The sequence below is a fragment of the Trematomus bernacchii genome, unplaced genomic scaffold (assembly GCF_902827165.1).
Source record: "Trematomus bernacchii unplaced genomic scaffold, fTreBer1.1, whole genome shotgun sequence".
NCBI lineage: Eukaryota > Metazoa > Chordata > Actinopteri > Perciformes > Nototheniidae > Trematomus > Trematomus bernacchii.
Window position 1 is genome coordinate 876,237 of NW_022987807.1, and position 23,981 is coordinate 900,217.

Consider the following 23,981-nt stretch of genomic DNA (forward strand, 5'->3'; position numbering starts at 1 on the left):
TTGACCATTAAACATGTTTTGGAGAAGTTTGAGAGCATGTGTTGCTTACGTAAGTTCACTGTGAGCTCATTTCAACCACTTTGACACATAACATTCTGAGTTTAAGCTTTATTAAGCGCTAGTTTTTAAATAAACACTGGACTACTTTTTGTAATGTGAAAAGGGTTGCAATTACTTCCCAATGGGAATCAACATCCGACTCTATGCAGCTCATTATTTAAGTGTAAGGCAGATCTTTTGTTAACAAGATGTCTATAACAAACTAAAGTACTTTAGCAGTTGCCGTGAGAGTCTCTCTACTTCGTAGTGGTTAAAAATCACTTAAAGTTAGCCTCGAACTGGCATATTTCATTTATTTTTAAAAACATTTTTTAAAAGGTAAAGCCTAGGTGAGGCACGTTTGAAGATACCAATGGTTGTCATCCATACACACACACACACACACTGCAGGAGATGTGAATGGAAGTTATTTCACAGAAGAATAAATTCCATTTCCAGAAAGGAAAAGTCAAGACATGTCCAGGAACCACAGAGAAAAGATGGAAAATGTATGCATTTATTGAAGAAAACAAATAAAAAACATCTCAGTCTAATCGGGTTTTTCCCATGTTTGCCGTAGCCATCTGTGACCGCCATTTCCAGATTTTCACGTGTGACCTCGAGAGAGAGTGTCCAGACGTCAGAAAATTAAGGCAATTCCTGAACTGAGGAAAACATAGGAAATGGCAGTCGGTTTTAACACCATTAATAAAAACACTTACATTTTGTGCTACTGACCAACATACAAAAAATAACTTTTAAAATATTAACATTTTTACTTTCTTTTTTTTGTTTAAAGAACATCCTCAGTGGGCTGATCCTGTTGAGGATTCCTCGCTGAGGCTTTTGTGATGAACTAACTTTGGGGAGTGCGGCTTGATTTCACAAAAGAAGTTGACTCAGGATATGATACAGGTGCGTCACACTTGCCACAAATAACATTACCGTCAATTCAACATTGTCCACACCCATACATAAATTATAATTTTTTTTTTTTTTTTAAAGTCTTCAGTGGACATCACAACCCAACGTGATGAGAATTCCTGTTTGACATTAGAGTAGTACCATACATCGTAAATACAAATCCAGACGCTTGTGCATATTTCTGTTGTGTTATCTGAGCTCGGGTGTAGCCACCTTGGTGCAGCTGGATTTGTAAAGGGAGGGCGGGGGCGGGGGGCAGTTAGACCGATGGCATGTTTAAGTGCTTGAGGCGGATGTGCTGGATGTAGCTGGCGTTGGCAGGGCTGTAGCGGCTGGGGCTGAAGTCTGGAGAGGCAGCGTGCCGGGCGGGGCTGAAGCGTGCCGGGGAGCCGGGGGTCTGAGGCATCCTGAGGCCTGGTTTCACCACCGCAGGGCTGGGCCAGCTGGAGGAAAGAAGAAAAAGACGTACTTTATTAATCCCTCACAGGACTGCACTTGTTGACTGAGCCACTGCCGCCTCAACACATCAACAGTTAATGGTTGCTCCTATTTAACTATGCTGTTAACAAAAAGTAACATTTCTTCAGTTTCTTGACCCATAGAACAAAATAAAAATGTTTTGTTGTACATTTTAAAGAATTTCTGATTGTTTATATTAAGCTATTTGTCTAATATTAGTTTATTATCTTGAGATCAATTATGGGTTGGATTCGTTGGGTCACATGGATGTCGGCGGCACTCATAGAAAATATAAATCACCTGTTCATCTGGGTGAGGTGTGTGTGTGCAAGAGAGGGTCGCTGTAACTTTTTGGTAGCTCATTAGAATAAGTTGAGGGATTTCTCCCCCACCAGGCATGTCACCTCACTACTTATTCCGAAAAATTTCTGTAATTGTGTGAAGGTGTGACTGTAATAGCAAAACGTTCAGGCTGCAAGAGCTGAAAAGCCCTTTCTGAAACAGAGGGTGCTACATTTCTGCTAACCATGAATCATCCGCTCTTTTGTTTAATTTGTGGCATCCACCACATCATTCTTTATATTAAAGACTGTTGAAATCTATAATAAGTAACCTTTTTCACAGTCATATGCTTTAACATATGTTTAAGTCTGGTAATGTAGTCAATGAGATTATGTTCCAACAACAGAGGAGTAAAACCAGCAGAACACTAATAGAGAATAATATGCAATGGAAGAAAAGTATCCGAGCAGCTACTCACCTCTGCATGTCTGAAGTCGAGTATGAGATCATTGTGCTCTTCCACTTGTGAATGCTGGGATACTTCAGGACGTCGACGTCCAAGCCTTGTATCGCTGAGAAAACCTGTCTGTCCAACTTGGATGGTGAATCCCTGCAAAACCGCAGAATTAATAAACTGTTTTTAAAATCATAACATGTCATTTTTGGGCCAGAACTTTGTCTTATGCTGTTGCAAAGTACTTGTTTTGACTCTAGAGGCTACAGCACCCCCAACTTATTTTTTGACAAATAATATATTTTTCAGAAAAATACATACAAATAAAGCCCCCCCCTTCCAAAGAAATTGTGTTGATAAATAAAATTTAAAAAAATCACAATGATGCTGTTAAAAATCATTATTATAGCAAACTCAATAAATAAATAAAAACAAACATTTTTCTTTTTCACCAAAATAAATATTAATATTATCTTATTCAATAAATGATCATAATGATGCTGTTAGAAGACATTTTTAAAAGAAAACAAGTAAATAAATCCTAAAGAAAATGAACAATTTGTGGAAAAACATCATCAATCTTAAGAATTATAGTAAACTAAGTAAATAAATGGAATTCAAAGGAATACAAAAATAAAAACACGCATACATATACTTGTTCCTGTGTATTATTTGAAAGTCTACAGTTTTAAACGCTATTACTTTTTGAGGAACTAGTGTTACTCACCCTTCGATGAACAGTCCTCTCCTGATGTTGGGCGGGGTCCTGGGCAGGAACTCGTTGGAGTTATCTAAGGACTTGTAGGAGGACCCTGAGGACCCCGAGCTGCTCAGGTCTCTCCCCCCATGGTCCCACGACTTGGACCTGGCACAGAGGTTCCTCCCCCCCCCCAGTGCCGCCCCCCTAGTCCTGCCCAGCCCCTCCACACTCTCCTGGGCTTCAAAGAACTCCTCCGAGCTGCCGCTGCTCCTCCTCCTCCTCTCCTCCTCCCCCTCTCCTCCCTCTGCGGTATCCCCCCCCTCCTGCCCAATGTGACCCAGAGAGAGGCGGGTCAGCCCGGGGCTGAGGTCCGAGGCTGAGGAGGGGGGGGAGGAGAAGATGGAGGTGGAGATAGAGGAGTTCCTGTGCTCCTCCTGCAGAGACATGCGCTCAAACTCCACCATGAGGTTGGAGATGGGCGACAGCAGGGAGGAGGGGGAGGTGCGAGGAGCCACTTTGTCCCCGTTGTGAGTCCTGTCTCTAGAGGAAGAGGAGGAGGAGGAGGAGGAGCACAGCCCGTTTTTGCAGGAAACCCCCGGCGACAGGAGTCCGTCGTCGCAGCAACACAGCAGCTCCTGCTCGGCCGCCGTCTCGATGAGGTCGGCCCCGCGGTGGTGCAGCATGGCGATGGGCAGGATGTGGAACTCGCGGCCCCCCGTCGCCCCCTTCAGGCCGGACGCGGCACAGGACGTGAAGCTGGTGAGCGCCGCGTTCTGACGGTTCTTCATCTCCTCCAGGCTCATGTCGTCGCCCTCGTCCAGGAAGGCGCCCACGGAGATGGAGTTGCAGAACTTGTTGAGCTTTCCTGTAACAAAAAAAAGGGACGATGTGTTGGAGCTATTTATTGATCATATTTACTTTAGCTGTAACACTGTTAGGAAAACATGTTCACTGTACCTTTGAGGATATTGGATCATAGAAATAAATGTACGAGACGGATACTCTTGCCTGGACTTAGATCATTTTCGCCAACTGGTGCCTCAGCGTCACTTTTATTTTGAGTTAATCTTCTGTTTTATTTATTTTTGATTTTGCAGCTACATGACGAATGACCAAAACAATGTGTGTTTCTTCTTCCTCCGCAGGCTGAGGAGGTTCAACATGGACTCCAGGATAATCTGCAACTTCTCCAGGTGCACCATAGAGAGTATCCTGACTGGCTGCATCACGGCCTGGTACGGCAGCTGCACCGCCCTCAATCGCAAGGCTTTATAACATTCACCTGTTTGCAACTCTGATTGCACCATTTCTATTCCATTTGATCCGTTTTAATTTGTATTTACGAGCACTATTTTATCTGTTTTATTGTGTTGCACTGTTGGAGGAGCCTGTGACCTAAGATTTTCATCGACATAACTACACTGTAGCTATGTACGAAATGACAATAAAAACGTAAAACTTGGAGGTACCTGGAGACGGGGTTTTGAACTTGTTGCTGGTCTCGTTCTCCCCGGCCTCCTCGTGACCTTGGGGGCTGAAGTCCCTCTTGCTGAGATACTCGTTCAGCTTCAGCAGCCCTTCAGCAGATGACAGGTCCACAAAACTGTCCAGAAAGTCCCAGTACTCAGCCCAGGGATGGCCCATCTCATGAGCCAGATCTCTGTAGATAAAAAAATTATTATTATCATTTAGATAACACATGCAATACAGCGATTTCCCTGTATTGATTATGATAATAACCTGCAGTCACAGTGCCAGTGGATCGCTAATCAAATTCCCAATAGAAGTTTGATAATAGCCTGATATCCAATATTTGCTTATATTACACACAGACATCCTAACACTAACTGCAGGTGCTTTTGAGTCATTGTCAGGACTAATGTGAGGCTTTCAAGCCATGGTCTGTATTCTTTCTCAGGACCCAGAACCTTGTCACAAAGCTCCATTAGAAAAGTGTGTTATTGATAATTGTGTGTATCTTTTTATATCTAGTTTTGACTTGAGTGTACAATTATTTTTGGAGGGTTCAGGAAAGATGCACTAATGTGTTTGTAGCATGATCAATCCCAAAGTGTGTTAGATTTGGCTTTGCTACCTCAGTGTATTTATGAGCGTCACTGCTTTACAAACAAAATGACTATGACTCATATTGACAATAATATACGTTTCTGTCATCCAAATTATTTGTATCTACTCCAGTGTCTCACAGTATATTTAAGAAAACACATAAAGACATCTTAAGCAAGGTGTTGGACGTACCTGCCCACTCTCTCTGCCCCGCGGTCGGGATCAGACTTCAGGATGTTGTGGAAAAGGTCGCCCCGGTCTCTGGGCGGCGTCTTCCAGGAGCGACGGAAATCATCTGCCTGCAGGAGGAAAGAACATCTGCTGCTCAATAAATAAGATTAAGATAAGAGGTACTTTATTCATCCCCAGTTGGGACATTGTTGCGTTGCAGCAGCATAACAAACTAAACAAGTTAGTAGAAATAAACAATACTAGAATTTAAACATCTCAAAATAGAATTAAAACAGCATTAAGAAGTAGAAAATATACAGTAGACTGTGAAGATAAAAAATCTACAAACTCTGACAATCAATCACTATTGAAGGGCTTTAGACACAATATAAAATCAGGATATTATTTACTTTAAGCGTGTTAAATTGAATATAAATGTGAAATGTACAGTGGGTGGAGTTATCCAAGGAGAAGCTATGTATCAGTGAGTTCTCTGCCAGCCAGAGGTGAGTTGTTGTACAGAATGTTGCACTGATAGGGTCATATATTTAGTTGAGTTTGTTTATAGTGTCGTGGACAGTCCCCATTGATCAACTGTCACAAAAAACAATAAATGGGGGCAGCTTTAGCCAACATTGCTAATTTCCAGCTGTTGTCCCCGGCCAGATGATAATGGACACCTTTAAAATCCAAATAGATGTATTATAGTAAAGGTAGGCAGGTAATCAGGAGGTGAACTTGCTTTAGAGGGACTCAGCGGGCCGGCGTAGGCTGTGACTGTCATGACGGGGTCCATCGGGCTTCTGGGGTGCGGACGGATCATAGAGAAACTCTCTGAGGACTCGGGGGACCAGAGACCCCCGATGATGGGCTGAGAGGAGTTATCCACTGCCCTCAGCAACGGGATGAAGCAGCGGTCTGTGACACAACAGACACATTCAAGTTTAGATTAGGGCTGCAGGATTTAAAGAAAAAATAAGAATTTAGGTTTTTATTTTTACTGATATTGCAATTGCGATCTAGATTAGAAATACTATATTGATCCCGAATTGGGAGGTTTTTTTCTCAATACTGGAAGGATCAGAACACCTGAACTAGAAAATCCATAACATTCACCTGGTTGCAACTTACAAATTATTTATCGAATATATCATATTCCAATTACTTGCAGACTCTGATTGCACTATTTCTATTCTATTTGATTTGTTTTAATTTGTATTTACTTGCACAATTGTATCAGTTGTATTGTGTTGCACTGTTGGAGGAGCCTGTGACCTAAGATTTCCATTGACATAACTACACTGTAGCTATGTACGAATGACAATAAAAGCCTTGAAACTTGATTGATCTATTTTAAACCATAATTCTCATTATCATTGAAAAATATATTAAAGGATCTGTACCAAACTAAATATATTTTGTATACAAGTATGTAGAATATGATTATTAGACTAGGATATCTCTGCAGCTTTTCAAAACGTCATTCAAAATGTTATTTAAAAAACATATTAAGCCTTTAAAAAAATATTGTGCTTCCTGAGATTTTATAAATATTGCAATTATGATACAATTTCAATTTATGATTGAACATGTTATTAGATAACATGTTCAATCATGGACTTTTAGTCACATTACTTCAGATCATGGATTGCATTTATTTTCAATGAGGGTCTTATTCGAAACCTTTAAAAAATCATTATCTTGATTTAATCAAGTCAAGTGCTTGCAAATAAAAATAAAACAAAGCCGACAGTGCACTTTTAAAAAGAATAATATTTGCTGTGATGTCAAATCGGTGATGTGTTTGATGCCTGTCAGATTTCATTTTTCACATCCCAGGCTGACTCTCAGGGGAAAGAACAAAACACACAAGTAGCTGCAATATGATTTGTAATAGAGCGTTGATGTTAGGTTGAATCAATAGAACAGTGAGATGTTTATATTTGAACCAACCACCCAAACAAATACTAATAATAGATGTATGGTCCCTCTCCCTCCCACTAACCTCTCTTTATACATCCTGTGCACGAGCAGCAACGCCCCCTGTAGCTGTTTGGCTGGATTACTGTTTGGTACTTTATCTGTTTACCATTTACAGAACCAGAGCTGAACATGAACACGAGATGTCTGGTTTCCTCACACACAGCCAAATATGTTGGCTACATTTGATAAAGACTGTATTGGATTATAAAATCTCTGTCTGCACCTTTAAATCAGGCTTCTTTCTGAGTGAAAGTACACTTAATAACCCGTGTCCTTCAGGAAGCAGAGGAGAATAGAAACAAAAAACATCTTAAGACCAAGTGTGCGTGTCCTTACCCTCCAAATAGTCACTTATCTTCTGCTTCACTTCCTGGGTTTTATTTTTCCTGCTACAAATAAGCTGTGAAAAGGAAAAAAGAAATGAGAAATGGGCATATAAGTATAGCTGAGTGCATACAACTGTTGCTGGATTAGCTGGGGAAAGAATTTGTCTAATTTTAGCCTTCAATGTGCGGCGAGTGATTGTTGCCAAAAGATTTAAAAAGGTCAGGGCTTCAAAATCAGAGTGAGCATAACTGTACCTCCCTCAGCAACGACTAAGCTGAGAAGCTGCTAGAAGTGTACAGACTCCTGCAAAACTATCTGTGTAATAACCCCAAAGTTCAATAAGGGTTATAAATAAGTGTCCTCACATCACAAGGCTTCTGGCCGTCCTTGTTCTTGCAGCTCTTATCGCAGTCGGGATGCGAACACAGGACGTTGACCACGTCTGGGCATCCGAACTTACAGGCAAAGTGGAGAGGGGTTTCAAAGCCCTGCGACATAAAAAGAAACATGTTAATAACACACAACTACTTTATTATCGAATATATATATACACACAGTACTAACGTGATGCTTTCATCTAAGAACGTTTATATTTTAGTAGTCAAATCAAAGAAGTGGAGCTGTAATAAATTATACTTAGTTGGGTTTCTTTTGTAGGTACATCTTGCTTAAACCAATGGGCAGTCTAGTACAACAGTCCTTCAACAAATCCTAAATTCATGAAGGTTAATGTTCAGTTTTTACAACAACAAAGATCTATGTACTGTGTTCCTGAGAAAAATATTTCACGATCTCTCATCACAAAGTAAATGTGTTTTTTGTGCAATTTAAAGATTTGACATGGGGTACAAAATAGCCAGTTGCTAACAGGTAACTAGGCGAGAGTACAGATGTTTTCTGGGATGTTAAACGTAATTGCGTCAAGCGTACAAATTCATATGACAGATAGCCCAGTGGTTCCCATACATCACTTCATTTTATTTTTTGGTGGTCTAATGGATAGTGAGGTGGGCTGATGATCGGAAGGTTGCGAGTTCAAATCCCGCCTGGAACACCACTACTAGTGTTCCCTTGAGTAAGGCACTTAGCCCTCAGTTACTCCAGGGAGAATGTCCCTGTAATTGGTCATTGTAAGTCGCTTTAGAATAAGGTGTCTGCTAAATGCCTAAATTGTAAATTATATTTTTGGGAGAATAAACCCCACAGATCCTCAACTCCGGTGTGTCTCACTCATTAACAACGCAACACAGAGCAACAAGAACGTTGTCTACAGTAGCCATGAACTCGCATGTATTTTCTTATTTGAGGGGGGGGGGGGGGGTAGACGCGTGGGCCCCCACAAATAGAATCAAATTCTGTGGGAAACACTGTAGCCTTTTGTTGGCCTTTTGCCTTCATCAAAGAGGTGTTTTTATTTAATTAGTAAATTGTGTAAAAGTTTCTTGCTTAAAAATAGATCAAACTGGGTCTCATCAGGTTCAGAACGTACAGCCTTATCTGGAGTGTTGAGGTAAAGATCTACGATGTAGCGGATGCGTTTTTGCAGCATGGCCTCCTGGTCGTCTGGATACATGAGGCGCATAAATGTGGGGTTTTCCAAAGTGTCCAGCAGCAGCTGAGCGATTCCCGCCTGGTTCTCCTTCGCTGCCGAGTGCATCACGTTGTACCGGCAGCCCTCCTTTACACACAGAGGAACACATTTATGGATCAGGATTTAATCATTTTTATTTTAATCTCCTGGAAACAGGAAGGATGCTTCATTGTTTCCAAAAGCAGCACCTGACCTTAACTTGCTGATGTCAGGGATTTATCACCGAACATTTATTCATTTTTTTAATGACAATACAAGAACTTTAAAATGAACTCGCATCACATTTGCAGGTTTAAAGTACCAATTTTTACAACATAATTCAAGTTATTTGTATACACACGATATTTACCAAACGTAATCTATGCAAGGATCATAGAAATACGCAAACATTTCCCAAATTGGGATCAATAAAGTACCCATCTATATATACTCCTTAAAATGTATTTATTTTTTCTACATTACAAGAGCATTAGCTTACAAGATGGCACTGTGTTTTTATGTTTTGGTTCATATTTGTTTGTTTTTTAACCTAATGTGAGGAGTTTATTGTTTACATTGTCATGTTTCTACAAAGGACAGGTAAGGCTAATGAATCTCTATTAATAGCACACAACTATTAAAAAGACAAGCCTAAAAAGATTCTGCCAGGTTCATTAAGCCTAGGCTTTATTTAGTTAAAAAAAGAGATGAATGATGTGTCTACCTGCACTATAGTGGGATTATCCCCTGAGCCGATGAGATAGCGCGGGTTGTCCCAGACCAGCTCGCTGAAGGCCGCCTCGTCTCCCTTCTCCACGGCTTTCCTCAGTTTAGCCGTCAGGTCCTGGGTGCGCGGGCTCTTGAAGCTGTTGGCCCGCTCCCGGTTGATGCTGTCAACCTCCATGTGGTCTGGGGTGGAGAGGGAGAAGACGTTTAACTCAAGACATTGTTCAAGGTTTGTATTTCTGTTTGCTTCAGACACATTTGACAAAGGCTCTTACCACTAAATCTGCATTTTCTAAAAAAAATCTATAATTAAGTTAAAGAGGGCACTTCCATTTAAAGGCAGCAATAATGTATAAGGATAAAGAAAAAAAATCCCTGAAAGCAACACATGCAATATTATAGCCTTATAATGATTCCTTTTATAATACAGCGCACCATATTGACAGGAAAGTTCTCTTGCCTTCTACCGATAAAAAACCTAAATGTACCAATATACAACAAACAGTATTGTTATAGCATTTATTTTCACACAGAGAGGGGTTTACCTTTACTGAGGAGCAGACCTGGTTTGGCCGGAGACACACAGGGTGTGGATTTGTTGGGCGAGGCGAAATAGTCACAGATCCCCTTGGCAAACTTCTCAGCATCCTCACGGTTGGCGAAGCGGTTGAAACGGGCGCCCTTCATCATCTTAACAGCTTGAAGGGCATCCTTCTTATCCGTGTATACATGTGCTCTCTCTACAGAGAAACAAATAAGCATTTTAAATGTTTCAATGTGGCTTTTTTTTCACGAAACTGTGTCTCAGGGCTTCTTAACATTTAATAAACTATGAATGTGTCATAATCACTTAACGGGAAGAAACTCAGCTAACTGACGATACGAACCATTTTTACCGAAACAAAACACAAGTCTCACAAGAAGCGTCGAAATTAGCCCTGAGCGAAAAAATGCTAACGCACTTAGCACAGAACTCTAGGTATAAATACTTTATTACTTATCGGATCTGCACAAACAAGATATTAGCTAGGAAGATGAGATTCCACAGATTCTAGAGGTATTGGTATCATCTCGCGGCATGGGAAGCAAACACAGACATCACAATACGAGTAATCACGGGAGAAATGTCTTACCTTTTGCTGTTTCTGATCAAAAGTTGTGTTCAATGGCATTAAAACGATAAAAACGCGGCTGAAGGTTAATCCATAGGTTAATCCAATGTGTCTGTGTCACTTTGAAATGATTACTGATAATCCATCATTCCATTTTTATGTGAAAAACTGAATTTTCATATTAGCTGCTACGATAGCTACCAGAGTGTATTACAGCTTCCTGTTTTGGGTATTCTGGCTACGCATCACTCTCACTCCTTATTTGGTAACGTGTGTGTATGTGGAACTTCCCCTCAATTCTATTGGCTCTAACGGTTAAAAAGAGGTGTCAATCATCAAAATCGAACGAGGGGGGCCAGAGATATGGAAAATCCACCCAAATGACCCCAGAAGTGTTTTTTTTTCTAAACCTCTCTAAAAAGGTCAAATGTCACTTGTTTTGCATCAATCTTGATACAGGGTACTTATTATATGTTATAGTTTGGATTCCTAAAGCTTTTAGTCTACTAACCCATCATTCAAGGGTGGTTTTCACTATAAGTAATGTTTTTTTTGAGACGGACACAATAATTTAAGTTTTTTTACTATGTTCAATCTGAATTTACTTTAAAAAAACAATATTGATTCTGACTGTTCTACATCCAACTCACAGGTTTATCATTACTTTGAGAAAAAAGATTATTAATTTACCACTTTTAGAAGTGAAGATATAGTGATTTGTTCTGGGATTCATTTTCGAGCCTGAGACCTGGAAAACAGGCTCGGGGCTTAACTTCTTTTTTAATTTATTACTGTTTGTTGTGATTTTCTAACTGGTGGTTGAAGTTTTTTTTCCTTGTTAGCCAGTAAAGTCATATTCTGATGAGAATCTAGTTCTACAATAAAAGCAGTTACAATAAAAGCCACCCTGACAGGTTAACATACCCATCTTTGATTTTTGTAGTAGATTAGGAATAAATTATAATACTCTAATCTAGAATGTTCAGGCAATCCTACTTTCTTGCTGCTTACCAAAAAAGAAATAACAACAAATGTTTTCAACGACTTAAACAAATGAATCCAAATTTGGATGTCCTACTAAAACAGCAGCAAGTCCTAAACAAATAAAAAAGATGGACAAACAGTGCGAATAAACAAACAAGCAACGTGTCAATCTTTTAAGCTGGACTTTAGCTCCGGGGAAAAGCCAAAAGTTGAACCTATCAGAAAACAGAATCACTGTCATTTGATATCAGATAGTTAGTTAAGATCTATTTAAGGCTGATTATCAATACATTGTATAGTGACGTCTCTTATTGATAAAATGATGATTGTGTGAAATGGTGCTGGCTTTCCAAATACACATGAAGTATATCATGGGGTTGACGTTTTCTTTTTCCCCATACTAATCTAAACTGCTAATATAAAGATTACCTTGCAAATTATCTATAACTTTTGCCAGCTCTTAATCTATAAAACTGAAATCTGTATCACACCACATAAAGTAAAAAGCTGTGTCTGTCTTACCATTTCTAGACAACACATCCTCCCACATTGGACATACTCCATAATAACAGGTTGGGGACACTTGTGCCGACTTTGAAGGGGTTTCCGTTTGGGACTGAGAGTGACTGCCTTCTGCAGAACAGTTTGAGGTCGTCTTTGAGAAGATCTCGTCTTCCTCAGGAGGGTTGAGACCTACTCCGTAGCCAAAGTCCAACTCTTCACTAGCCGCTTCAGTGGGTTTGCATTTTGTTGAAGCAGTGGTTAATACAGCTTCTGCAGGTTTGGCATTATCCGCATCAGAGGCTCCACTGGCGGCCGATGAGCTGCTGTCTGTGTCCGTGGCGCTGCTCTCTGGACCGGCTAGCACTCGGGCTAACTTCCTCTCAAAGGTGGCTCGGGTTGTGGCTGTGATCGGACCGCACTTGACGCCCGCTCGGGCAAACTCTCCTCGAAGTTCATCATCACTCAGCCCCCTCAGCCTGCTCAGAACCGCCTCCATGCTTCAGCTCCCTACAACACAACACAACCAGAATACCTTTATTAGTCCCACAGAGGGGACATTGATTTGTCTATAAACAGAAAAACATAATTGTATTTGGATTGGAGTACACTATAGCTTATTCATAAATCATACAATTAAAATGAGCACATAAACACATTGGTACGACTCAATTAAATTACAAATTGAGCTAAATAGATTTTTACCTTCCACTATATTCAATATAATGAGCAATCCTATAGTCTGTGACAGCTCAGTGTGCATAACATAATTATTAAATGCCATTCATGCTTTTTAAAATACAAAAAGGTTCCACTCTTTGTTAAATTTAAATAGTAAACCCCTTCAGTGCAAAGTATTTCCAGGTAGGGTGCACAGATATATAGGATAGCTTGTGTGTATGCTCAACAACTAAAAATATTAGTCCCTGAAATGTAATTTCCAGGTAATACTGAAGTTCTAGGCACTCATATTGCTAGTTATTTTTTATCAAAACAATCCACACTGTTATGTGAGTAGCATCCGTTAGCTAGGATGCTAATCAACAAGTCAGCTTTAGCAGCCGGGAGTGAGACTGGCAAAGCTAGCAGGAGGGAAACTGCTCAGATGAAGATTGACAATGGAAGATTAAACACACACACACACACTTTGACCTGGAATTATAACGATCACAAATATATAAAAAATGGATAAACAATGACAATATCAATCGGTTCTTTCGCTGTCACGCCCAAGTGTGTCATTCTTCGAGGTGGATGTAACGCAACACATTTGATACGTGAAGATGGCGATACAAATCTAAGTTTACGTGATGACATCTAATAACAAAAGTGTCCCTATACTTACCAAAGTACATTTTTATTTAATACACGCAGAGCTGTTAGAAACCGCTGTTAGTTTTGCAAAGATAAACTGTTGGACAGACACAAAGCTGGAGACGGTCTGCTCTCATTGTTTACAACATGTCCTGCGCATGCTCAGTTACAAGGGAGGGAGCACGGTGCATTCCAGTGCTGTGGGAAAATTAAGCTCTGAACGACCTGAGGGTGACAGGCGAGCGGAGATCATTTGTAACCGACATGTGACATTGCACTGACGGATCATGTCACCACTTTACTCACTCCAAACAGTGGCTTTTTTGTAACATATACGGAATTCGTGTTCTAAAAAAGTTGTTTTGCCGTGCCACGAGAAATAATATTATTCACACTTAACTCAGCTGAGATATACACGATCTAAATCCCTTTAACTCAACTATAATACCATATAATTGTATGCTTTTTCATGTCTTTAAACATTAATATCGCTGGTAGACGCTTAAAAAACAAAACAGAAAGCTACTTTAAGTTGCTTCTGGCGGAAGTGTCTTACATGTACGAACTTTCCCCGAACACTTGAACGTTGCATCATGCTCTCCCATAGCAGACGTGCCAAATCCAAAGAAACGATAACCTAGCAAACTCATGTGCAGGTATTTCTGATAAACAACACATTCACATTGTTTATAATAAATGCAAAAACCGAAATAGTGAAAATGAAGTGCCGGGATAAACACCATATTAGAGTATAATCATGTTGGCACAATCCCCACGTATGCAGGCCAACTTGTATGAGGCAAGACATACGATATTAATAGGAAAATAACATCACTACCCAGAATAGACACTTGTTCGTTTAAGGTGGCAAGCAAAGACATTAAACATGACGTTTGTTAGATTCACAATCAGGTTAAGGAAGCTGAGTTTGACAAGCAGGCTAACTAGCCACTTAGCAAGGACAGAAGCTAATCAGTCAAGCCACCGGTTAGCATTAGCATACATGAAAAACCTACAGTAAGAACTGTTGTTAGTGTCCCTCACGAGCACATACACTTAAACATGTTTCACAGTTAACTGTAGTGTAATGTTAGTTGAACATATTATAATTTTTAACAGTGACATGCCCACCTCCACCTCTCCTCCCGGTAACTGTTGCTAGGTGTCTTCTGTTCTCTCACCGCTAACGGTTTCAAAATGCAGACAGTTAGGACCTCGTTGTGGCTAACGGAGTGCCTGATCAAAACAACGATTACAACTTAATTCAATTCAAATTCAAAGGCTTTGTTGTCAAGCACATTAGCTACAGTGTAGATAGGGCAAAGTCTCAAGAAAATTAAAATAGTGCAAGAAGAAACAGAGTAGAATACAATAATGCAGATTATGTTGCAAGTGTGCAAGTAATGCTGAAGAAGAGGATGAATCATCAATAGTGGAACAAGTATTCAGATTACTCACTTAAGTAAAAGTACTTGCAATACTACAGAACAGAGGTGGGAGAAGTACTCAGATCTTGTACTTGAGTAAAAGTAGAAGTACCAGAGTGTAGGAATACTCTGTTACAGTAAAAGTCCTGCATTCAAAATGTTACTCAAGTAAAAGTATAAAAGTATTATCATCAAAATATAGTTAAAGTAGCAAAAGTAAAAGTAGTCATTCGGCAGATTGGCCCATTTCAGAATAATATATATGATATGGTTAGATTATAATCATTGATGCATTAATATGTTTATGTGGATTTACTCCAGGTGAAACTAAAATCTTATTTAAGTGTTGTGTATATTTCATATCATTAATCCATATCTATTATATATATATTGAAGTACCTAAAAGTATTAAATACATGTAGTAAACACACACCATATACCTCTAAATTGTAGTGGGGTAGAAGTACAAAGTAGCTGAAAATGGAGATACTCATGTTAAGTACCTCGAAATTGTACTAAAGTATAATTCTTGAGTAAATGTACTTCGTTACTTCCCATCTCTGGAAATAATCAGTGGTAGAAAAAATATCCATATTCTTTACTTGAGTAAAAGTACTAATACCACTTTGTTAAAATACTATAATAACTAAACATTTGTAAACATTTTAAAGCAATAAATCTTCACATTAAAAAAGCTGGAACTGTGAGTAAAACATCTCTTAATTCCAATTAATGTTTCTATTAAACAACTCATGGTTTTAGTTACCTAAATACAATGTTGGATGGTTTAATCTATACCAAATAATCACATTTAAAAAGTTGTTCCTAAGTAAAGTGTGTCAAAATCTGAATTTATAAAGAAACTAGTAAATAAATCTGTAAAATAAATGAGTAAACACTACATAATTGGCTTCCAAAATGTAGTAGAGTAGAAGTATAAAGTAGTATAAAATGAAAATACTCGGGTACAAGTACCTCAAATACCTAATACTTAAGTAGAATTGAGTAAAACACACTGGACGCTGCACTAGGTCAGAAACCAGAGGAGACTGAAGTCCACCGCAGACGGACCACTTTTGGACAAAATGTCCTTTCCATTAAAGGCAGCTCATTGTGGAATAGCCTCCCAATTGTCCCACTCTCAATAGCTTCAAAGGTCAACTCAAACAATGGTTGAGAAACAAACAGACGTGCGATCACGGCGAAATGCACTTTAATACAGGGGTATCTCCTCTTGCACTTTAGGTAGCTCTTGTATCTTCTCTTGCACTTTATTTGTCGTAGCTGCTATATTGTATTACCATGTGGTTAATGCTTGTGTATGCTGCTCTTGCTCTTTCTGCATATCATGTATTTATTTTTGCTATGTTTAGAAATGTCATGTTCTTATATGTTGTATGTCAACTACGGATGGAAATGAGCTCAAAGCTAAAATCCGGTATATTTACATTTGAAGCATTATTTGTCTTAAGTGTTCATCTGTACATTGTCCCTATTCAAATAAACGATTAAAGTTGGGGTATGCAATTCACTTCAGGAACACTTTTTGTTATATTCCATGGAATGCTCTTAACATCCCGATAGCAATGAATAAATTAAATGCTTTGACAATAAATACATTAAAATTCATCTGTGGAAGCCGTAGTACTGTAAAAAGCACGACCAATCATCTGAGCCGGCCCGGCTAAAATAACTGGATGGCCTACCTGCCTGTCAGCCTTCCATCTCGTGCCCTCATTGGTCATGTGCGCGTTCGTGTGTGTTGGAGGAGGGGCTCTGTAAGGAAGTCTGAAGGAAGGGGCAGATTTTTTGGTTGTGTACCTTCAAATTCTAGCGCACTCGAGCTGGTTTCTCCATTCTTACCTAGCCTACCTTTAAAGGTAGGGTAGGTACGTTTGAGAAACCGGCTCGAGATACACTTTTTGTTATATTCCATGGAATGCTCTTAACATCCCGATAGCAATTTTTTGTCAAGTGCTTTGACAAAAAATCCATAAAAAAATGTAATCTGTGGAAGCCGTAATACTGTAAAAAGCACGACCAATCATTTTAGCCGGCCCGGCTAAAATAACTGGATGGCCTACCTGCCTGTCAGCCTTCCATCTGTGCACAAACTTATCTCGTGCCCTCATTGGTCATGTGCGCGTTCGTGTGTGTTGGAGGAGGGGCTCTATAAGGAAGTGGCAGATTTTCTCCGGTTGTGTATTTTCAAATTCTAGCGATCTCGAGCCGGTTTCTCAAACTTACCTACCCTACCTTTAAATGAAATAAAAATAAATAAATATCCTTAGTTACTTTCAACAACTGGAAATAATTCAGAACAAACTATAATTAAGGATGAATAGTGCAATTTTATGATAAATACAATCACATCTCCCAACACACATGTTAAAAAGGAATGAATCAATTCCAATCTTTAAAGAAAAAAAAAAGCAAATACAGCAGCATGAGCGCAGGTGTTATTACACATTACCCAACGTTACAGTGAAAGGTAGTCTGGAAGATAGAGTCCAATCTTTTTTTCAGAACACAGTTTTTCCAAGATATATTAGTTGCCTTAGTAAGCATTCTCTTTAAAATATTTATTGTCCCTTTTGGAAATTTATAAGCATACAATGGTGGTAAACAAAAAAGTGTTTTAAGTGTGGGAATGAGCAGCTGCAGCACAGTTGCATGCAGAAAGCTTGTGTACCATCCAATGGCCTCTCTGCATTCACATAATAGTGCAGCTGTACAGTTTTGCATTTTATATGTCATCTTAGTTACACTATTAAACAATTATGGTTTTACAATCATACAAAAAAGAAGAATGTATTCATATATAAACCTCTGGAAACAATTAACTTTGCCCAAATACCCATGAAACAGCCATACAACAAGTATAACATCCGATTAAGGGGTTGTCTTTTCTTTTTTGTAAATACATTATGTACCAAATGTAACAGAAAATGAACACGTCTGATTGCACCTGTTAGGAGTAGCGTTTCTGCTTCGTCGTACAACTTTCTCTCCACGTCAGTTTTAGATCATTTGAACTTATTTTACAATTCTTCAGTAAGGGTTTGCACACATATACACGTTAACATATTACATCTTGCACACACCCTCAGCAGTCTTATGCTCAGTCAAACCCACTTAGTCCTTTACAGCATATTACAGATCACTTAAGGCTTCTTTTTGCGTACAAATGACTGCAGTCCATGCTAGACAAAACACCCCCATATATAACTGAGATTAATGGTTTTAGAGTTGAAGAACCCATGGTGATATGGTAACAACAAATGTATAAGAAACACTGCATTAGAACAAGCGGAAATACAAAAGAACAAACCACAGTTTTGCATGACTTCGTGATGTTTTAGCGTAGAAACCCTTGATCTTTAACCGTGTCAGTTAAATCATAGATGACCGACTTCACTCACACAGGCACAAAGAAATGGAAGAACAGCTCACAGCCAATCTGGAGACAGACTCACGGGTTGTTTCTGTCACCAAAAACACTTTTTCAAATAATGTCAGCCGTCATTAAGCAGCATTCAAAGCCACTGATGTAATATTACCAGGAGGATGATGACTAAATACCGTTAAGTGGAAACAAAATGCAGACTCACGGGGAAAAACTTGCCCAAACGATTACTTTAACAGTCTTTACTAGACCATTTTGGTATCTATCATAACACAACTTAAGATAAATGATCCTCTCGGAGAGGCTGTCAGATAATTTCTCTTTACTCGAAATAAATAAATGTGACAATAAGCATAAAAAATATAATAACAACTGTCAAATAAAGAGGAAAGAATAAAAGCTATGGTATATGAAGTATTACTTTGCGAGAGCACTTCTGTGCTGATGGGAGAACGCCAAATGTTGGCAGCAATTGTTAAGAAAAGAGAAAAGGGAATCTTCAAAAGTGCCTTTGTGGATAAAACTCCACGCTCCCTCTAATGGCCTGAGAAAAGTTCTTCTGTCGTCACTGCTGCTGCTGCTGCGGCTCTGCTTCATTGTTATTTTCCACCAGCATGTTGTTTAACGGCGTTGGTGATTTGGAGACGTTGTTTTCCAGCACCAGTTGAGCCTCCTCTGCGTTTGTCCACGAGCTCATGGACTCATGGACTGTCACCGTGTGCTCTTCCATCTGCTTTTGGAGAATGTCCATCTCCTCCCTGGGGAAAACAAATATATATATATATATATATTACATAGATTCATTTTCATAGTCCCTTAGCACTACTTTTGTCATTTTACATTCATATTCTATTTAATATTGAAGACTCTATTCTTACACAATAATATCCTGCATTATATTTGTTACTGGAGATTTGTATTTCCACATGTTTATACATTTTTTATCTTTTTAATGCTATTTTATTTCTGAAATATATTGGACTGTTTATTTCTGTGTCTTAGTTTCTCTTATGTACATTGCCTTGTGTTTTATTATGCTGCTGCAACGCAAACCATTTCCTGGTGCGGTGCGAGTGGAGCCTCGCAGCGGCGAAACCGTGCCGCGCCACACTAATGGCGCATTTCCACTACACGGTCGGCCTCGGCCACACTCGGTACGGCTCGGTACGGCTTGGCCGCGTTGGGCCTTAACAGGGCCGACTCACTTCATGCTGCGCTTCCATTACAGTTTAGGAACTGGGGTAGTTACTATAGTAACGCAGTGTAGGCGGAGCCGTGACGTCATCTTCAATGAGAAATCCAGAAACACAACACAGCCGTTAGCTGTGAGCACTCAGAGCTCACAGCTCCTTATATATGTTCAGAAACTCGACAAAAGTTAAACAAGTACACACCACAGACTGCCTGTGTCATGGTGAATACAGTCGCTGCTGTATTTATGTCTGTATAGGCCGTTGTTGTGAGTGTGGACGGTCGGGGCATATACTGCGTTAGCTTAGCCAATCTCCATCTAGAAAAACACGAATTTTAAAAGGTTTTTCGCCTGCCGTCTGTCTGCAGACTTGACAAAGCATTAATTCATGGTTTTTACTAACCGGTATCAGTATGTTGTTACTTCGGCATCATTTTGAAACGTGTATTACAATTAAATCACGGTCAAATATGTCCATCTTGTTGTAGTTCTAGCCCTCTTGCCAGCGCTCCTCTCTCTAGTTTAGCATACTCAGCCCTGTTTGTTGGCCCCGATAGAACCACAATTTTCTAGGGCCAGAAAAGAGGGGAAAAAGTGGCCCCGCGCCGTGCCGCGCCGGAACGAGGCCTAGTGGAAGCACAACCAAAAAAGGGGACGGCACGACACGGCACGCTTAAAGCGAGCTACGCGCTGCAATGGAAATGCGCCATAATTGCGCCGCATATTCGGCTCAGTTGAGGCACCCTCCGCAAGATGAGGCCCCCTCCGCAAGATGAGGCCCCCTCCGCAAGGTGAGGCCCCCTCCGCAAGGTGAGGCCCCCTCCGCAAGGTGAGGTCCCCTCCGCAAGGTGAGGTCCCCTCCGCAAGGTGAGGTCCCCTCCGCAAGGTGAGGTCCCCTCCGCAAGGTGAGGCCCCCTCCGCAAGGTGAGGCCCCACGCAGTCTGCATGATCGGCCTGTAGGGAGGGACGGCCCTGTATCTATCTATCTATCATTGTACTATGTTTTTTGTTTTCTTTTGTATATTTAAATTTGGTGCAAAAACTTGTCTTTATTCTTTTATTAATGCTAAATATATTGTTTTACATATTTTCTTTTAATAATCATTCCATTTTTGACCTTCTCTTACAACTTATTTCCATATGTTCTTTATGTTTGCACCATCATACACCAAATTCCTTGTATGTGTAAACTTTCCTGGCAATAAAGTAGAATAGGAGTCTTACTTGAGGTGCCGCAGACAGTTGTGCAGGTTGTTGAGTGGCTCTTTGTTGACAGAAGTCGATGGTTTTAACAACTCATCCAACAGAGAGGCTGGCACTGGGCAGTCTGGGATCTTAACCGGTGTCACTGGGTTCGATGGGCTCCCGTCGCTCTTCAGCTCCATGCGCTGCTGCTCCAAACAAAAACAAATCACAGGGATGCATTCATTCATTTATCTATTGCAGGCATTTCTTATTTGGAAATACACTTACACCACTGGCCTTTAAAGGTTCCCTATTAGACTGTGTTTCATCAATATATTATAAGTCTCAGATATATACAACACTCTGAAGTGTTTGGCTCCAAACACCAAACAGATCATTGCAGCATCCCATAATCCCCTCTGTTTCAGCCCTGTTTCCAAAGTGCTGATTCTCTGTCTGTTACTTTAGATGAAAATAAGGAGCCCCTCCCCACGCCCCTCTGAGAGATATTTGGTTAAAAAGAACACAATGGTGCTCTAGGAGGAGATTCAGGTGATAAGGTTGGTTGGTGATTGGCTAATGGTTACACAAGCCAAACAATCGTTATGACATGGATTTTGCATAATAGGTGACCTTTAAGTCAGAGGAGATGGTTAGGATTACTCATCATAGAAAATAATGAGTACAACCAGTCGTTTAAAAACAGAGCCAGTACTCACTAGTCCATGGAAAGTAGTAACACACTGCCATACTATTTTTAAATGTTAAATATTCAAAGCCCTCAGGCCGACAAAATGAAAGAGCGACTTAACCCTAGAGCCTGACCTGTATATAAATAGGCCAAAGTCATACAGCAGATATAAAAGGATGTCGATAGGATGTTATTGACGCTATTACTCTAAAGGCCCGGACATACCGGGCCGATATTCGGCGTCGATAGATGTCTGGCCGTCGATGAGCGTCCTGTCGCCCTACTCAGATTGGTGTGTCCCGCACCGTCGTGGCCGAAAAGGCGTCGGCCCGGCTGAAAAGACCCGACAGTGCGGGACACACCAATCTGAGTAGGGTGTGTCGACGCTCATCGTCGGCCTGACGCCCACCGACGCCGATAATCGGCCTGGTGTGTCCGTGCCTTAAAGGCTTTTGAGTTGTACTTCCTTGTCCCTTAGGTTCGGTATTTGGTGTGTCTTAAATCAAAACATCACTATGTCATAGAATGCCAATAAAAGCCTTGAACCTTGATAGCTTATCGATACTCTGGTCTTTAATAATTTAGCCCTGGCGTCCGCTTAATAACGGGTTTCAATACCCATCCATAACAATATTTGGTGAAATTGGCGAATGCAAGTACTTTATAAGCACAGATATTAAGCAGTTCCTCAAAAAATGAAAAATGCTGTGGCTGGAAAACCTTGTAAAAAAAAAATCACTAAAATGTTTTCCCCAGTGACGCTGCCTTACCTTTCTGAGGCGAGTCTGCTTGAGGTCCTGTTTGAGCTGCTGGTTCTGCAGCAGTAGCGTCTTCATGCTGTTCCTCAGCTCCACCACCTTGGCCTGCAGCATGAACTTATCCTTCCTGGTGCCGCTCAGCTCGTCCTGCACCGACTCCAGCTCCACCTTGATGCTCTGAGACCGAGAGGAAACTTTGTTAATCAGAAACACTTTTAAAGAAGGGAAGGTGGTGGCATTGAGGAAAATAATGAAAATATATCATTTTAATTATCCAGAATATTTTATATTGTTTTGTTTATATTTGATATCATATTTTTCATTTTATTTGTTATTGTTAATTATTTTTTACCACTTTTTAAAGTATTTAAAGTATTATAACGTCTGAACACACTTCTGCTTCTGTGACGAAAGAATTTCCCAAATTGGGATCAATAAAGTATCTATCCATCTATCTATCTATCTATCTATCTATCTATCTATCCATCTATCCATCTATCCATCTATCCATCTATCCATCTATACACAGTGCTCAGTTAACCCTGCGTTTCCCTCATATCACAACATACTGGTATTGACAGTAATACTGATATCATGTAAATACAGTGCCTCTTAAATCCTTCTATATATACAGTTATGGGAACAAACTCTCTCCATCTCACTTTATGTTAAGTGAAAGGCATTTGCCAAAAAACAAAGACACAAAATGCACCATAAGAAGTAAAAAATGTACTTAACAGTAAAAAAAATTCAAATGTTCACAGTAATATCATGAGTTTATTTGGTCACGAAATCGGATGTTGTGACCGCTCGACTCGAGACACTAACGGACATTTAAGTATAGAGTAATTCAAAGCATTAACTACACAAACATTTGCTTCATTTTCAACGTCTAGTAAAGTATGCAGCTCTGTGATGAAGTGAACCCTTGCCTGCAGAGCTCTCTGGAGGTTGTCCAGCTCTCTGCGCTGACACTGCTCCATCATCTCCAGCTGCTGCTTCTGAGTCTCTATCTCCCGCTGCCGCTGCTCCACCTCCCACTTCAGATCCTCCACCTGAAGCAGAAGACAATGTTAGAAATCACCAGAGATGGCAAAAGTACACGCATCCTTTACTCAAGTAGAAGTACAGATACTCGTGTTTAAAAATACTCTGGTAGAAGTAGAAGTACTGACTAAACTTCTTTACTCAAGTAAAAGTAAAGAGGGCTTTGAAATGTACTTAAGTAAAAAGTACCCCTAACCAGCAGCTGTTTTAAAGAGTACCTGACCTCCCTTTATATTAATAGAACAATAATGTCATTGTTAGCTAATGAATGTTTCCATGCTGAACAACGGCAACATGACAACGTTTTCATTGGTCCCTCTTCTTTAGAGAAGACCAGGAAATGATGGATACACGGATCGTGTTCAAATCAATAGGCACGCAATGACTCTAAAGAATAATGATCACGCCACCAAACACACATTCAAACTAAAGGAACCAGCCTGTTTGGGAAATGTGAGAAGTAGAAAGTACAGGTATTTGGGTTCAACATGTAAGAAGTAGAAAGTTCAGGTATTTGGGTTCAAAATGTAAGAAGTAGAAAGTTCAGGTATTTGGGTTCAAAATGTAAGAAGTAGAAAGTACAGGTATTTGTGTTCAACATGTAAGAAGTAGAAAGTTCAGGTATTTGTGTTCAAAATGTAAGAAGTAGAAAGTACAGGTAT

The 23,981-nt window shown here is 40.0% G+C and overlaps 2 protein-coding genes across 6 annotated transcripts in view; both read right to left on the minus strand.

Moving 5' to 3' along the window:
• Positions 1 to 538: 538 nt before the first annotated feature.
• ankle2 (ankyrin repeat and LEM domain containing 2) lies at positions 539 to 14,832 on the minus strand. Of its 2 annotated transcripts, none has more exons than XM_034150873.1 (13): positions 14,745 to 14,832; positions 12,321 to 12,809; positions 10,248 to 10,442; positions 9,701 to 9,885; positions 8,896 to 9,084; positions 7,772 to 7,894; positions 7,416 to 7,479; positions 5,839 to 6,014; positions 5,118 to 5,224; positions 4,328 to 4,518; positions 2,886 to 3,723; positions 2,183 to 2,314; positions 539 to 1,406 (listed from the first exon to the last, which is right to left on the minus strand). In XM_034150873.1, exons 2-13 carry the CDS (start codon positions 12,796 to 12,798, stop codon positions 1,223 to 1,225), a joined length of 2,862 nt encoding a protein of 953 aa, XP_034006764.1. In that variant the 5' UTR covers positions 12,799 to 12,809; positions 14,745 to 14,832; the 3' UTR covers positions 539 to 1,222. The 2 variants fall into 2 exon arrangements, with proteins under 2 accessions (XP_034006764.1, XP_034006763.1); XM_034150872.1 differs by lacking the exon at positions 14,745 to 14,832 and adding an exon at positions 13,645 to 13,784.
• Positions 14,833 to 17,371: 2,539 nt separating this feature from the next.
• Positions 17,372 to 23,981, minus strand: part of golga3 (golgin A3) — a 40,405-nt gene continuing 33,795 nt past the window's right edge. For all 4 annotated transcript variants that reach the window (XM_034150869.1, XM_034150867.1, XM_034150868.1 and 1 more), the window contains 4 exons: positions 23,205 to 23,327; positions 22,285 to 22,449; positions 20,863 to 21,029; positions 17,372 to 19,204 (listed from right to left, as the gene is read on the minus strand). In XM_034150869.1, the coding sequence (XP_034006760.1) occupies positions 19,012 to 19,204; positions 20,863 to 21,029; positions 22,285 to 22,449; positions 23,205 to 23,327 (648 nt within the window). In that variant the 3' untranslated portion in view covers positions 17,372 to 19,011. The remainder of the gene's footprint in view (positions 19,205 to 20,862; positions 21,030 to 22,284; positions 22,450 to 23,204; positions 23,328 to 23,981) is intronic.

Excerpts from the sequence above, each read along its gene's own strand:
- ankle2 (XM_034150873.1), bottom strand. The coding sequence starts at position 12,798 with ATGGAGGCGGTTCTGAGCAGGCTGAGGGGGCTGAGTGATGATGAACTT. Across the intron at positions 5,225-5,838 it reads GCCCGCTGAGTCCCTCTAAA|GCAGATGATTTCCGTCGCTC; the intron begins GCAAGTTCACCT and ends TTCCTCCTGCAG. Across the intron at positions 1,407-2,182 it reads TCGACTTCAGACATGCAGAG|CTGGCCCAGCCCTGCGGTGG; the intron begins GTGAGTAGCTGC and ends TCTTTCCTCCAG.